The 17,249-nt window shown below is 39.8% G+C and overlaps 1 protein-coding gene across 6 annotated transcripts in view; it reads right to left on the reverse strand.

The window, feature by feature from the left end:
• mpp3a (MAGUK p55 scaffold protein 3a) overlaps positions 1–17,249 on the reverse strand; it is a 39,911-nt gene that overhangs the window by 13,798 nt on the left and 8,864 nt on the right. For 5 of the 6 annotated variants that reach the window (XM_088090968.1, XM_088090971.1, XM_088090969.1 and 2 more), the window contains exons 1-7: positions 15,174–15,329; positions 3,313–3,378; positions 3,076–3,194; positions 1,196–1,273; positions 740–820; positions 429–566; positions 226–307 (exon numbers count right to left, since the gene is read on the reverse strand). In XM_088090968.1, the coding sequence (XP_087947094.1) occupies positions 226–307; positions 429–566; positions 740–820; positions 1,196–1,273; positions 3,076–3,194; positions 3,313–3,349 (535 nt within the window). In that variant the 5' untranslated portion in view covers positions 3,350–3,378; positions 15,174–15,329. Of the gene's footprint in view, positions 1–225; positions 308–428; positions 567–739; positions 821–1,195; positions 1,274–3,075; positions 3,195–3,312; positions 3,379–15,173; positions 15,330–17,249 lie in introns of those variants that run through there. The other variant, XM_088090967.1, reaches the window with a different exon arrangement.

Genomic DNA, 17,249 nt, shown 5'->3' on the forward strand with positions numbered 1-17,249 from the left:
TCGTTTTTTTTTTTTATTTGACTATTTTTATTTATTTGCCTTCCTATGCTTTCACTTCCCTTAAAATAATACATCATATGACAACAGACATAACCTTGTTCTCTTATTTCCTGATGTTATGTTGTTCATTGGCCTTTTTTCACTGTTCTTGTCTTGCTTGTGTTGTTCTGTTAGTTTTTTGTCTTGTGATAAAAAATAATAAAAAAGAGTAGAAGCTAAATTTACCACTTCGGTCGGCTGCACCTCCTCTCATGATCCGAGCCACGATCACCACCCCCGTGGCTTCATCCCTCCTGATGGTGGCTCCCTGGAGTATAGTGAGATAATATAAGATCATTAACAGAAAATAGCAAAGGTCTCAGTCCCACAGTCTCTTCCTCTTTCCTTCAGTTCTCCTGCAGGCTCGCATGTTCTCCTCCACAACTCACTAGTGGCTCCTTGTTCTTCACCAGTCTGACAATCTTCACTGACTCCTCCTCCAGCTCATCCTCAAAGTCATCTGGCAGCGGTGGCAGCACGGGATCAAAGTTCTTCTGTGCCACGGTGTCATGCACCGAGAGAACGGCCTGATGGGACAGAAAGCAGACGTGCTCAGAATACGCTGCTGATGTTGAGCTGCAGAGAGAGCAGCCTGGCCTCTGCCAGAATCTGTGAACAGCCTTCAGGGACAGGAAAAATGGCAACATAAATGCTATATACTATTGTGGGACGGATGGCAAAAAAGCAAAAGTGGGTTTACCTTTAAATGCGGTGACGTCAGCAGGTGCAGCAGCTCTTTCTCCTCGGTGCTCATTGGTCCGCTCTGCAGCTCCTCCGCCACCTTTCAATCACAGAACACACATGAGCCCTGACCTGACATGAACCCGTGCATGTGTATACCGGTAATGCATGCAGCAGTTTACTGTGGAGTAAATGCAGACAGATACACAACAGACATGCACACAGGGGAGGATAAGTAGCGAGCAGCTAAGGTCAGCAGTTTCCCCCCGCTGATAACTGGGGGAGCGAGAGAGCAGCAGGATATGGAGTTTCATTAGATGAGCATCGATGATTCAGCACTTTGAGAACATTAAAATTCACTTTTGATACCTGCATTGCTTCTCTGTCAGAGCTAACTCATTGTGACTGACTGCTGTGCCCAAGTGGAAAAGTAATTTAGGGTGTGTGTGTGTGTGTGTGTGTGAGATGAACTTACATCCTCTGCCAGAGAAGAGGCACTGTGGAGGACAGGCGTTGGACTCTGTCTCTCATACTGTCTCAGCTTCTCGTGAATCTGCCACACAAACACAAGAGGTTTATTTGAGGAGAGGGTTTCAGAGAGGGATGCCCAGTTGAGGGTTAAAGGCGCCCGCAGGAGTTTGTAAACAGACAAAAAGACACATTAACATTTAGTGTTACTCACCAGGACACACTTAATAACATCTGCTTCCGTACCTTTGTTGGTATGTTACTGTCGCCTATACATCAGTAGACTAGTACAACACTTTTGGCACAAATCTGTATCGTGTTGTCCCCGTGCATGTGTCCTCATGCACATGCACAGGACAAACAAAACTGGCACCCACGAAAAATTCTCCAAAGCTCTACTCATGGTCTAAAACCTTACAGAATACCTTTAAGCAACCAGAAATGATACTGCATGCATGATTAAAAACTATTGTTTTATTGTTTTATGTGTACAGTAAAAAAAAAAAGTGCTCAGTGTACATCTACATTAAGACTGCACAATCCTTGAAATCCTCCAAAAATTTAAAAAGTTTTCAAGATCTGTACTTACTATTTGGTCTTTGAGCCAACTTTCTACCAATATTTGAAATCTTCAGTTTATAAAATATCCCACTAATTCACATAAAGAAGACAGGAAACAGAGACTAAGCTTCCACTCATCATGTTCTGCAAGGTGGATAATTACATGGCATGCCATGACATCAAAATACACAACTCAGCTATATATATATATATATATATATAGATAGATAGATAGATATAGATATAGATATATATAAGGGATATATATTTTGTTTCTTAGTATAGGAACAAGTATGTAGCCTAAACTGATGCCACAGCCACACCTGAGCATTTATAGCTAACCCTAAAGAGACAGCACAGACCACAAACTCAACAATAAATGCAACAATTAAAACAAATACATTAACAATAAATACATACATGACACATGTGTTCAAAGGCAATACTATAAAGTCTCATAAGATTGTATAGTATTATTATTGCTCTGCTCATAGTACCTTGAACATTTTATATAGTTGTCTGCTATTACCTAGGTGGGAGGTCTTCAAAAACTACTTTACATCGGTCGTCCCTTCTAATGCCTCAGACAATTTATGTTTACAATTGACAAAGAGCACCAAGAAATGAATTGGAGGCGGCTGTGGTGGATGGACAGTTAGCTCAAGAAAAAAAAAAAAAAAAGATTTTTGCATTCTGTTGCCTACCAACAATCCACATTTTTCCCTGTCAATAACCAAGTACTGTAGATTTCAGTTGCCTAAACTTGACCAAAACTTAGTCTTAAGGTTGGCACGACACAAGATAACGGCTTAGATTTTGGATATTTTAATATCCTAAATGTTGTTTCTTTCTGGTTTTAAAGGCTGTTTTACAGTAAAGTGGTGGAATTTTCACAACTTACCAGACAGTCCAGTCTGCTCTATTATTTCTATTATCTATCCACTTTGTCATTTAAATCCACATTACTGATGATTATCAAAAATTCTATTCTGTAAATTTTTTGTGAAAGCACCCCCTACAATATTGTCACAATACTGATATCAAGGTATTTGCTCAAAAATATATTTTTCTTTTTCCATACCACCTAGCTCTACCTGATTATTGAAGGGGCAGCACAGACAATGTACTGTATATCAAAATAATGAATCATTTCAGATTTAGTTTATTTAAGAGAAAATAATGAAAAATTTGAAAAAACTATTTTAAAAGTACAATAAAAATCCACTTTTTCTCAAACTTTCTTGTGAGCATATTCTAAAATTGCACATGTATGTTTGAGAGTAAATAACGATGTTACCCATGGAAATCGTCAAAAGAATTCCTCACCTTCATGAGGTATCCCAAGCTCCTCTCACTGAAGACATCTTTGAGAAAGACCATGTCCTCTTTGTGATTGGCATCAGGCCGCAGCTGAGAGGTCAGCAGGGCCAGCGTCTCATGCAGCCCTACAGAGGAGAGGAGTGAGAAAAACCAGCAGGTATATTAACGTGAACAGGTGGAGCACAGCGTGCACCGAGCAGTATGGGACAGTATGTGTTGAGCATCTGTGCCGACTCATCTCACCTGCTCCTGCTGTGAGGACCGGCATGGCTTCTTTCATGGGTCAGTGAGGTGAGGAGGGGAGGAAACCTGGGAGGAGGAGAAATTATTAGCAACATTTCCATACAGATGCTTTCAGTTTCTGAGAGGATGGTCTCACAAACAGCAAAAAGGGTAATGGTATTTTTGTGTGAGTGTATTCGACCGATAGGCATCCGGAGACCCATGTGCAGTAATTACAGCTGTATATCATCTCCTTGTAGGCTTCATGCTGTAAATCCAGGCCGCGTTTTTCCATTTTGCAGTGCAATTACCTCATCTGCCAACATGTAGGTGTGTATGCGTAAGTCTGCTGGCATTATAGAGCCGTACTAGTACAATAAACAGCCACTGCTGGTACTATTAATCACACTGAGTCACACCAGAGCCTGTGAGCTTGGTGTCGGTGTGTAAGAGAGCAGGGGTGGGATCATCTGGCTCAGAACCTGTAGGAAATAACTAAAGCACTGTGTCACACAGCTCCAACTGATAAAAGCTGTCAGGGAAAACTGGAATGATGAAAAGGAGGACTTCTATATAACTGACGTCCCATTAATCTTTAGCATGTGTGCTTGCTCATATGCAACTACATAGTATATAATATGTCTTGCGTTAAAAAGAGGAAAAAAGCAAATGCAGAGCACATAAAACAACATAGTTTCATGTTTCATTAATTTCCAGAGCCGGTCTAGTTCATAAAACAAAGAAGTGGACCAATTTAAATTTTGACCTGACAGTGGAACAAGAGGAAAAGTAAGGGCATCAGTGGATTTGCAGTATATATACTGCACAATAATTGTCTTTATATATATATATATATTTCCATATGCTGAGAAATCTACCAGTGACTCAAAGATACAGTCGCCTGAAGTCCTGCACAGACTGCTGACTTATTGCAGCCCCTACAGATCAATATCCCTGTCACTCCACTCAATATTCCCCATACTTCCTGCCACTGGAAAACACGATTCAATTACATAAACCACAGTCTCCATCATATCACGCTATGATACGATAAAAAGAGCGGAAAAATGCAGAAAAAAATAAAACAACACAACACAGCTGCAATAAAGAATATTAGCAGTTTAGATTTCCCATAATGTTGAGGATTTTTTAGGGTAGAAAGTGTTACTTTCCACACAGTGGGCCTTCCTTTGTTCGTGTGAGATAAAATGGAAAAAAATACCTGGGTAAATGTGAGTTCTTTAAAGCTCATTTTTCAAAGATATGACATCTACAAACTGTGTTACATAATCATACGCCATCAATGTATTTACTCTGGTGAAACACTGACAGAAATTGCATTACGGTTGTTTAGAAAAGAGGCTTAACCTGTCTGGCGGTGGTGTGCTTTTCTGCTTTGTATGTGTTAAATAAACATAAGCTTTAGAAGGGATGTATTTGCAGGGGCTGTTCATGTTACTGTGTTACTGTGCCCGTCACCCTATGGAGGCCTGCCATGATGATGCATCTTGTCTTGATGTATTGCTGTGCAGAGAGACTGTAGAGTTTACATCATAATCATTTTTACAAAGCTGTGTATTTTTAGCTTTGGGTGGGCACTTTTCGAGTAGTTGATCAATCTACAGACTGGTTGTTCCAGGAAGAGATAGTGAGCCGAACAAGCAACAAGATCATAATCAAGGTTACTTTTTCACTATCTGAAGACACAAGAAAAATCAATACTGAATACTGCAATACTGAACTGGCTTTTTAAGTGTTTGAACAGCATGCTTACTAGTGTAACACATAATAAGCTATGGACTAATGTGTAGACTGGAGAAACAGCTGTACAGCAGTGGGATAAAAGCAGCTTATAGTGAGCAACATGAGGCAGTTTGATCAGTTACAATGGGACTAAGGTCCAGAAACAGTCCAGTTAACTGTGCAGCTGATATGAAGGAGCCAGATGATGGTGATGATGATGATGATTAGTCGGGTGGAGTAGAGAAGTCTGCAGTGGCAGGTATAGCAGTGCCAGTATTAGAAATTGTTAGACAAATAGGGAAGGAGGAGTCAGAAGAGGAGGACAGAGCAGATAAACAGAAATGATCCCAAACAGTCCATCAAGATAACTGACAGGACCCTTCTGAGACGAGTGGGAGGAAGACACACATGGCAGCTTGAAGGCAAATAGTTGCACTTATTTTGTACCTCTGTGAGCCTGTTCATGTGAAAAATCTGAAGTAAATCAACCTGAATTTTATTTTTTCGTATTTCTTTTAGTTAAAGTGTCTCTTGAGATTTATTTTTACAAATACTAACGTCTGGTTTAACACAAGCCTCCTGGAAGTGCGAAACCAGTATAGAAATTTAACTTCCAAGCCTGTCAAGTGATCACTGAACCCAAAAAGACTTTTTCCCACAGACTTACACTGTGAAAGAGACGTCTGAAGGTCGCCCGAAACAACTCGTTTCACTATCAGTATTTCATCCATTTGGTCCGATATCATTTGGAACGTGTAGGAGATTAAATATTTTTGTTCTCATTCAAGTTAGCAGAGTGCTAAACTGGAAGTAGCTGGCTTGGCCGGCTGAAGTCTCTAGTGCGCTTGCTCTATGAGTCCAATCACGTGGAAGTGCTGTGATCACCTGGGTAAAATTACTCACTGCAGTTGAACGTTATTGGCTTCTTTTCCCAGTGATCAAGTGTCATAGAAATGGACAGGGTCCTGCCTGCAAAGCTGTATCCAGGTCTCTACACATCCATGGTTTTCCCACACAATAGTTTCAAAAAACTGTGAAAGAGGGATGGAAAGATCGACACGACAGGCGAAGGAGCAGCAAAATGGCTAGTGTTAGCTTTACAGGAAGTACCGCAGTGATTCAGCTATACATGTTTTAGCCTCAGTCAGATCCAGATAGGGAGTCTGTTGTGCACCAAATTCAATGACCAGCAAATGTATCAGAATAGGAAGTGTAGTTAGCATCTTTTATTTGTTTCTGTTGTTTATTAGCTTGTTGGCTTATTGGCTAACTGGTAGTGGATGTGTGGAAGTGTTTATGTCTGTAAAAATACAGTAATATGTTGGGGTTTTTTTGGTGGATAATGGAAGTAAGTTTCTACATCTAAAATCTGCACACTATCATGTGTGCTGTCAAAACTTTGGCAATGCTAATGCTAATTCTCGCTCTCTGTTCTGACAAGTCCGCTCTGCGCAGGAGGTTTTTTTTGCTGGTGTTGTGACAAACTCTGCTCCCCTGTCAATATGCATTTCCCATATTCAACAGCAGTTGGCTTGCCCATTAATGACGTACCTAATCGTTTGAATTTCAGATTTTAATAAAGTGCACAGATATCTCCCCTTTCACTGGCGTAATGTGAAAACTCCTCTCTCCTGACAAACTTTACACAGATACTTACTTTGTCAGTATAGTCGAGATAAATTACTTTTGGGGGATATAAAAATAAGCAAAACACTTAAAGACTGAAATTCTCCCCCTCCCTCCCATAGCGCTTCTGAAACGTATCCTTGTGCTTTGATGGTATATAATCAGAATATGATGAGCCTCAGCATAGACAGACAGAGACAGCAATGAGCTCATGAATAATGAACAGAGAGGATATTACAGAGCCAGAGAGATGGATGAGGAAGAGATGAGGAAGGAGGCAGCACTTTTTTTTGTTCTGTCAGGAGAATCAGTGGGATCAACACGCAAGAGACAGTCTCTTTGTTCTAAAGTGTTTCAGCAGGGATTTTCTCCATATAACCTCACTATATTTAACTTACAGAGGAGGAAAAATATCATTAACACAGCATCTCTGGTAAAGTGCTTCATTCTGAATACAAGTATTCACTATTCCTTGATAATATTTTATGTCACCAACGAACATCTTCAGCAAAGAAACCCTTTAAAGTTTCCATCCACCGATCCTGTGAATGTGTTGAGTAGAATTAATGGGCAAATGAAAATTTGATGTGTGTCTCTGTAATGTGCAAAGTGCAGATTTATATTTAAGACATTGTGTGAATTGATTAGTCTTCACAATGAAGGACTGTACAGACAGACAAGGTTGTTAAAGGCCTTTTCATTAGATGTCTATCATTTTTCTTTAAATTTCCACTCTCCTTTATTTCTAACACCTTTTAAAGTCAAAATGAAGTCACATTTAGTCCACCCTATTTGTAGTCAAATATGATGTCAACAATGTGTTTTCTAAATGTATTATTAGGAAGGAAATAAATATTGAATTAATGTTGAATTAATATTGAATTAATGTTGGTAAATCAGCTTAAGAATCATAGGAAACAGCAGAAAAATAATATGGTGATTGTTGTCTATACAACCTAGGGTAAAGTACAGCCAAAAACTGCTGCTGGCTGATTCTGCTTACATGTATTGTTGCCAAATTTGCCAAAATGTCAACATATTCAGGCATCAAAAATAACAGCATAACTTACTGAACCCAGGGCGATGGGATACACTAATTGACTTTGACATACTCTAATCTATAGTTAGGTCTTAAAATAACTGAAAAAGCGGATGGGCTGAATACTGGAGTCTGATTTAGGTGGTATGACTCGACGATGACTTTGGAGAACAACCCTATCTGACTTTGGGAGTCAACTACACACAAACACCCCCCAAAATCAAGGCTTGTAACATGACTAGAGTTTCCCTTTGATGAAGAAGAATCTCTTAATCCTTGTCACCATTCTTTACATAATCAGCTCTTTTATTTTCAACACTGTGAAAATCAGTATGAAGAAAACAAAAGCCATTGAAGAGTAAACAATAAGTTAATTAATGAAAGATTAGCTCATAAACTGCAGCCGCGTGATGTTTTTCTGAATAATTTAACTAAAGATGGATGAGTTTTTAAACTGCAGCTTTCATACAAAAGCGTGTGGTGTATTACATCTCCCTCTGCAGCAGTTGAGTCAGTTAGCAGTCCTGGGAGAATGACATCATCCTCCGGGCTGCTCTTACATGGACGTGGTGAGGTCATCAGAGAGAGGCATTTTGGTAGCACTTCTAACTGGCACCCATGAGGGTGTTAGGATCAGCAAAAGAGGGGGATGGTGGGCTGAGACAGTACTGCATTTAATTCATTGTTTTTCTTATTTTTCTTGTATCTGCAGTGATTTATTAATGAGCACCTGTATATGCACACATTGCATTAATATATTTTAGTATGAAACCCTAAATAAGGTACTGTATGTTCTAACTTATGCATACTGGATTTGCTTCCAGTACAAAGCACTTCCAACATCAGAACATAGTTTGCAGTATAATTTTATATTAATGAAATGAAACACGTGAATAGTGTTTGCTCTTAGCTCAGCTGCATCTTGTCATAAAACTGTAGTTTTTTGAGAATTAGCTTTGTTGACTGTAACAGTTAGCTGTGCTCTCGGCCACTACCTGGACACAGCTAGTTTGAAGGAACATATTTTAAAATCAGTCCCGAGGCAGGAGTAGATTGTACAAACAATGCAAAAGCTCTATTGTAGTTTTCAGTGTGGCAGAGCAGGGTTATATAAAATTTGATGACACACAGCTAATGGTATATGATGGTTTCTCTTCATCTCAGATTCTCTGGTTGTCAGTTCTCGTAGATTTAAGCACTTTCAAGACAGTTTGTAATTAATCAGCAATGCAAATTTGTGAGCCAAAGTTCATCAAAATCTACAAGACAGTTTCACATAGATTCACGAGCAAATTCAGTGATTGTTGTTATTCAAATGAAATGAACTCATTACACATCGAAGTCTGTTTACAAGTCTTAAGAAGTACTGCTGCGTATGTGAAAAGGTTCAATAAAGCCTTTATGTAGCTGATTGGGTTTAAAGGCTACAAGTCTGAAAATGAAACAACAAAAAATCTGCAGATGTGGAGTTTGAAAGATGTGAGCTTACCAGACCTCTGCAGCCCTCCCTTCATCTCTGCTGCATGCCAAATTCTCCAAGCTACATTAGCCTCTACTAGCATCACACACCCAAATCCTGAACCAAATTATCTGTGGTAGATTTGCTTTATGGGTAATGTAGGCACCAAGATTTAGCTAGAAGAATAATTAAAAAAAAAACCAAAATCTGTGATTCTGCTGTAGCAATTTTGATCCATTGTTTTAAAATGAGGCCAACAATATTCCTCGAGCGCAATGCTTAATTGTTACCCTTTTGTTTTGGTCTGAAATGCTGCTGTTATAAATGCCAATGTGTCTGTGCCTTTGGTCATAGCCACTAAGTCTTTATAGATTTGAAATGTATGTAATCACCGTTTATGGAAAACATCTGATGATGAGTATTGTGGTAAGTTCTAAAAGTCTATTAGAAATACTGTTTTTTTGTTAGCAGTAAATTAAATGGCTCCCACTGAGAATCGCCACCACAGTCAGCGTTTAGCTCAGTGGTTTAGTTGGTCTTTGTATGCTTGACTCTCACTGACTGCCCCTCCAACACTATGAACAGATGCTGCTGGCTCACATCTCACTCCGGCCTTCAGAAAGCAGCACACTCCTGCTCTCTCACATCACTGCAAAAACATGACTACAAGCATCAAATCACCAAAACGTCACTGATCCAGAAATAGACTCAGACATCACACTTCTTGCGTTTCGTCCCAGTAAAAAATGACATTTTCAGTTCAAATCTAGTTAAGGGCTTAGCTGCAGATCACACAAACATGATGGAGCCCCGGTGAGGTCAGAAGAAGTCAGCTGATCAGATAACAGCCTTCGTCATAGTCGTTCATCTAGACACATTTAGCTGAAATGCAGACGGATCAGCTGTTAGTACCGCTGTCACTCCATTAATAACATGATCCTGTGTTAAATAAGAGATTTGTAAACCAAAAAACACTGAGCATAATTCTCAGTGTTTAACCACACTGGATGTGCTGATTCATACACAGATAAGTCGTTTGGACTCACATTACTCAGCTTACATGAGCACACAACCAACGAACTCCTACTTCATCCTACTCTCTCCTTTCTTTCCCCGCTCGGTTTCTATTCAAAGTCTTTTTGTCCCTGATTCATCTTTTTCTTGTCACACTCACACACGCTTCATTCTCATGCTTTTCAGTCAGGAGCCCTGGAGGCGTTGTGACGTCAGCAGGTTAAGCAGAGCATCTGTTGGCCCTCAACACACCGCCAAGAGTTTCATCAGGTCTCCCAGAGTGTCTCTGATGTCTCTTGGAGTAAGACCTGAGCCCTAAGAGCTTCTGTAGATACTACAGAGCAGCCACTGCGAAATGCTGAAACTGAGCAAGTGTGTGGGTTTTCTGCTTTTCTGCTGTCCCTAAAGATATGTGTTGGTTCTACAGCAGCAACTAACAATTCTTCTCATTTGAGATTAATCTGTTGATTATTTTTGTAGTTAGTCTATTCATCTTTGATCAATACAATGTCAGAAAGTGGTGAAAAATATCATCAAAAGTACAAAATAATATATCCACATATTGAATCATGTATAAGACCTGAACAACACTCATTAAGAGTGCATGAGAACTAACTATGCAAGCAGAGATCCAAACAAATAAATGTTTTAAAATCCACAGACAGAATGCCTCAATGGACATAAATGGTGGTATAAATAAGAGCTGAAAGCAATGAAAGATGATTGAGATATCCAGCTTCTGCCACTCAAAGCTGTAGCAGAACGAATGCAAACCAACTGATAAAACCAACCTAAACCCTGACAGTGTAACTATATCAACAATATCCATTTTTAAATAAACAATAAATAACATCTAGTTTAAAATCTATTCAAAAGAACACATTTGGGGCAGGACAGGTGATGTCAGTAAAGGGGTTCTTGAGTTTATCTGATATGGCTTTGGGATTAGCTGAGATGAAAAGTTTGGGAACACTTGAAGTGATCGATTAATTAAGAATCGCATCAGCTCTAGCTGGTTATGCCACAGCTGCCATTTTATTTTCTTAATTTCATGAACAGATGTTTGACAGGACTTAAGTTTTTGTATGCACAGACATTAAAATGTTGTCGAGACTGTCGTCACCACAAACACAATTGTTGGTAATCCCTGACTTTACATTTTCTAGACCCATGATGTCATGCAGTCATGTGACTTTCCTTACCAGGCAAATCATTTATCTACTGAGATGGCATGAGTTTATGTTTAGGAACAACGACGGAAAGAAGTGAGGTGTTGCTCCATAAAACCTTTCAGGGAGGATGTTGGGATGGATATGCGTAGAAGAGGCTGGGGTTCACATCTACTTCTGCCACATACTGATAGTGGAAGGTTTTTCTAACCTTTAAACTGCCTTAAGTGGTGAATGTTAGAGTCTGATTAACCTTAACAACAGAGACGGAAGATCATATCACTCATTTTTGAAAAGCACTGATTATCAATACAATTTTGTCATTTAGGTCAGAGAATGTGGAGAAAAAAGAAAATGAAGAAAAAAGGGAGCGTGCACATCCACAGACAACCACAGTTTGTAAAAAGAGGATGTTTCTCAGCAATGATTCCCTTAAAATTGTTGCCTGAAATTAGACAGAACTGTCAACTTGTTACACTTTTTCTATCTTCAGTCTGACACTGTGTCAACTCTAAGCTATTCCCGTGGGGGAGGTGTATTCGATTTTCCCTAATCAGTCACTAAACCAACATATCCCCCTGACTCTAACATCATTTTAAGTCAACACTGATGTGTGGCCATCCCAACATTCTTTATTTGCTGTGATTTTAAAAGCTGATTGAAGCAAAGTAAAACAAACATCAATGTTGGGCGATATTGAGAAGAAATGTCGATACAGAACAGCCTCGCTAGCAGTGTGACCATCTTTCTATTTTCTACAGAGTTGATCAGTGTCATCGTTACTCCTTACTGGTTCTGATGCAACGCTTGGCACCAGCTTTAGTCCCGCCCGTGAGACTGATTGGCTAAACATAAGTCCCTTTGAAAAACTTGCTTGATCGACTGCTTTTTAACCAAGAAACTACTCTTTTAAGTCACAGAGCCAGATCGATGAGTCAGTGTAGTGGGCAGATTCAATGGTCTTAACCCAGACAGTTTGTGATGCGTTTCCATTAGAGGAATGGGTACATCACCATGCTGCTTACCACTGTCACATTACGCCCTCCAAATTAAACGACAAAATGCATCACTTTTCCAAGTGCTCTGACCTGAGGACCCAATCAGCAGTAGAGGTGAGAAAGTAAATTCTCAGATGCATCATCATTATCATTTAAACAATCAGATATCAAAGTCAACAATCACAAGTTTAAAACCCAGTTCTCCACATTATGATTGCCAGCAACAATTTTGTGATACTGGGCTATATGTTCCTTCGGGTGAACCATTTGGATGGTGAAACGTAACAGATATAAACATGTGCATGGTGTTTACATTGTAAGCGAGGTTACTTCCTGAGTTTAAGTGAGGATGGCTGAGAGTGAGAACCTGCAGATGCCACTGGAATACAAATATTCTATGTTTTAGAAGTAGCAAGTATTCTCACAGGTGGCAGGTTTCCATTACAGATTTGTGCAAAAATTAAGCAATATTTTCGAAATGTTGATAAAACACATAGCGAGATAACGATAACAGTCAAAGAAGCATGGCGATGGATGTTCAAAACATTAGCAGGTTTATTTCTATCGCAGCCACGGCACTAGCAGTCATTAATTCTATTTGAAGCGACGTAGGTGTGTTCTGCGAGTGATAATGGAAAGGCAAGCCCCTTGTACATGGGAGCGGCCACATATGAGGGTTTTCGGGGAGTTGATAGTCCTTCCAAATGATCTGCTCAACTTTTGAAGAGTTATGTGATGCATTAACACCTCTTGTAGCGCCTGCTGCACCATGGCCCAAGGTAGCCAGTTCCTACATGGCCATAGCAGCATGTGACCTATAAAAGCGAAAAAAGTGTTTCCATTGCTATTTTGCAAAATATGGCTTTTTTTCGAATTGCCTGAAATACCACCTCATGCGAGCATAAAAACTTTGAGATAAACGAGTTTTTTTCAAAAATGACGCGTTTCCATAAGGCATATTTTATATTCCCAATTTCAATGTGCACAGTTTAAGGGTCAATGGAAACCCACCTGCACTGAGAAAAAAATAATCGTGTAGAAATCAGATAATGATGCATCATGATGAACTGATTTGTTCTGTGATCATCGCAACCCTCATTGGAATCATATATTGAATACTGATACTGATAGCTGACACTACGTCACCTAATCAGCAAGAGGACGGCATTTGTCTGACACCCAAAAACAGTTACAAAACACTAATGAGAAGGAAATCCATTTACTGATATGACAATGCTGTGGTTTCGGTAAGGTTAGGTTTAGGCACACAAAAGAACTCAATTACGTTTTTGGAGAAACCATGGGTTTGGGCTTAAATGACTACTTTGCTAAGGTTGGAGGACATTTGTTGTCATAGCTACAACGATAATGGTTAAGCTTAGGGAATGATCATAGACATACTTAAAAAAAAAATTGTCTGTCGGTTTGAAACGGTACACAAACAGTTTTTTTAATCAACCGACGTCTTCCTTTCATCCAGTCATAATCACTGCGCCCACTAGAGGGCTTTGCCACTTAATGTAAACATATGTCTGTCGGGGAAAGGACTGATGCTGTTGTTCATTCTGGGAAGGACAGTGCTGCTAGAATATGCCTCAGATGTTTTTGTATATCTAAAGGTGTTTTAAACACAAAATGAGCCATCTGGCGTGGTTATGGCGATGCCTGTGAGGGTGCAGGTATCATCAGAAACACCCTCTCAATCCTAACAGCTCCTTATGAAAATGCATTGTCTACAATGCTGTGAAAATACCTTGGCATGGAGACGCTCAAACAACAAATGCTCGGTCAAGCTGTTCTAAACAGGCTGCCTCTCGGAGACTATTTCACTTTGCCAGATGACGAGGGACGACCCTGCTCCTGTCCCTCCTTCAGGACCATACACTCCCATTCTGAGCTCCTGCTTTTACAATATGGTGGAAGATATTATTTCTGTATCACTCACCAAACGGCGAAAATTTGAATGGAGGACTGATGCCAGGAGCAGAAGGCTGGATGAGTATTTAGCACTGCAGCCTCCTGCACTAAAGCATTTTTCACAACACAGGCAAATAAACATGCACTGGTGGATGGTATACGTATGTGTCCATACTCTCACACACACACAGACACACACACACAGACACACACACACACACACACACACACACACACACACAGCTGAGAGTGACAATATCTTAGTCAGTACATGATCGAGCGTCTTGGCTCGACTCCTCGCCGCCTTGAGAATGAACACCGCTCACACACAGCTAATCCACTGCCCTGACAGTAATGGGAGGCAACACTAAGCATGTTTGGCCGGCATCCAACACACCTTCCACATGCACACAAACACACACATTCCCCAGACTCACCCTCACACTGATGCCATCACAAAATCATCCATCATATAAGCTCAGAGGGTGTGGTCCAACAGAAACTTATATCACCTCCAACATGGAGGGAAACTACTGATGTTGACAGCTGACACACTCCTGCACACTGCCACTCAAATGCTACCCCCCCCCAATGCTACACAGCAGAGCACAGGCAGATGTTTTTTTCCCTGTTTCCCCTCCTCTCTCGGGCTCTCTCTCTCTATTCTTACTTCCCAATGTCTGTGGAGCATAATGCCGGCCCTCCATCCCTCCCCTCCCTCCCTCTTTCTCTCTCCTCCATCTCTCTGCATCACTCCGCAGTGCTACGGCGCTCTGCTCTCCCCACATACAGCATGCCGTCAGCTGGCAGACGGAGGGAGAGAAGGAAAACACACACTGTGGCTCGCAGAGCATCTGATACCTCGTGTTCACACTGGAAACAAAGGCGTTAACGGACAACAAATGTGGCCCTCTTACCTTCTCTTCTCTCTGTATCTCCTCCTCTCTCTCTCTCTGTGTTTGTGTTCCTCCTGACTGCAGCCACACTGTTTCTCTCGCTCTGATTCCTCCTCCTCCTCCTTCCTTCTTCCTCCTCCTCCTCTGCTCTGCTGCTCTCACAAACCTGCTGCCGCTGACTGTCCGCCTCTCTTTCTCTGCCTCTCTCAGCCCCTCCCCTAACCACCTCCTCCCGCTACATCTCTGATGCTCTCCTCTCTCCGGCCAGAACATCAGTGGAAGTGGATGTTGCTATAAAGTGACTAGAATTTTCTTTTTTGCTGCTCATGAGAAGCTAGAGGTCCAATTCGTGTGTCATGTGCTCTAATTAAATTCCATCATCTGTTTTCCTGAAAAATAAACCTAGAGAGTCATTTAACATCACTTTCACATTAGACTTTTTTTTTAACTCGTTTTCCAAATTGCAATATTCTAACAAAGGACACTACAAAGACAATGGCTACATCTCACATATCTCCTCTCCAGTTTAGTACAACACGAGAAAAATGTATACGTGTTCTTATCAATTTAACCCTTTTAAACCTGAGAAAACTAAAAATATAGCAAGGAAATAGTAAAAAGTTACGAGAAAAATACAATAAGAAAAAAGAAAAAGAGCAGAAAAAAAACAAGCAAGAAAATGATCTTACAACATGTTGAAAATTTTTTAAATGTGTTTATTTTAAATATTTTTTTATATTTTTTATTTTAAATATAAAAGTATTATAAGTAAAAATAAAGTTTTCTGGATATTTTTCCCTCTTTTTGATATTTTTCTCATCATTCTCCCCCCTTTTTTAAGTAATTTTTAGGTAACGTCCACCATTTACCAGTCTCTTGCAATTTGTGGAACTTTTCTTACCATGTTGGCCATTACATTTTTTTCCCGTGCTTTCCAAAGAAATCAAACCATTTTGCTCAGGGTCCAAAGGATCAAAAAGCTTGTAAAAGGCATCTGAAGCAGCACAAGAAAATTGTCTTTCCAGGTTTCGAAGGGTTAAATATACTTATATGGTATACCTAGCTAGCACCAACAGCAACGCAATTTACATCCTCCAAAATAATCATAAAGTTGAATCAGTACCTCTCTTTCACAACGTAAACCAAAAACTGATTATACCTTTCATAAAGGTAGCATTTATTGCTGTGCTAATATCATGGGCTGCATGTGTTTTAGCTTGGTGAACCTAAATAAATACGAAAATGCGCATACAACAATAAAAAAATACTAATATTTTTATATTAACAATGGATCAAGTGATTGTGTGTTATATGCTTAGGGTCACTCATAGGGATACATTACTGACTCTGCACTTCTCTAACTCAGCGTTTTAGGATTTTTAGCTAGCTGTTTTGGCTTTCCAGCTCACAACTCAACTGCTTTAGATCCTTCCTACTACTCTTGGATCAACGTTATTTTTCAGCTGTAGCGGGCAGCTCTTTTCATTAAAACAGACTGGGACTAGTTAGCAAGTGAAAGTTAGTAAGCCTTATTAGCATTTAGCTGCTAAAAAATGAAATATTAATGCTCAGGAGTGGGTGGAGACCAAAACAGAGCTACAAAAAGAGTGAATATTACACGTACGATCCTCAGGTGGCCAGAGACGTGACTCCAAATCAATGCTAACATAGCTATGTGTATGATGTGTAGCATAAATAAATTGTTTGCTAATCCTTTCGCCAAATCAACTTTATAAGGTGTTAGGTTAAAAGGTTAAAAGCTATTAATACGGCCTCAAGAAGAATAAATACTGTATATTCCTCATAAAAATGTTGTTATTGCAAATCCAACACTCAGTTATGCCTGTTTTGGTTAAGGTAGCTGTTTGGTAAAGTGAATAGAGCTGCAACTTTGAAAACTGGTAAAAATCTTTATCATGTGGCAGCTTATTTTTTAATTCAAATGGGTTGAAGGTTTTTCAATGATCTCCAAGGATTTAACTTTAAGAAAAAGTGTTTTGTAACCCAAATGTAACAATGACAGCCACAAACTGGGTCTAAATGATGCTGCAGATATGGTCACCGCCTGTTAGAGTGAAAAAACATTTCTACTCCTTT

The sequence above is a fragment of the Plectropomus leopardus genome, chromosome 18 (genome assembly GCF_026936395.1).
Source record: "Plectropomus leopardus strain MGB_pleo_1.0 chromosome 18, ASM2693639v1, whole genome shotgun sequence".
Classification (NCBI taxonomy): domain Eukaryota; kingdom Metazoa; phylum Chordata; class Actinopteri; order Perciformes; family Serranidae; genus Plectropomus; species Plectropomus leopardus.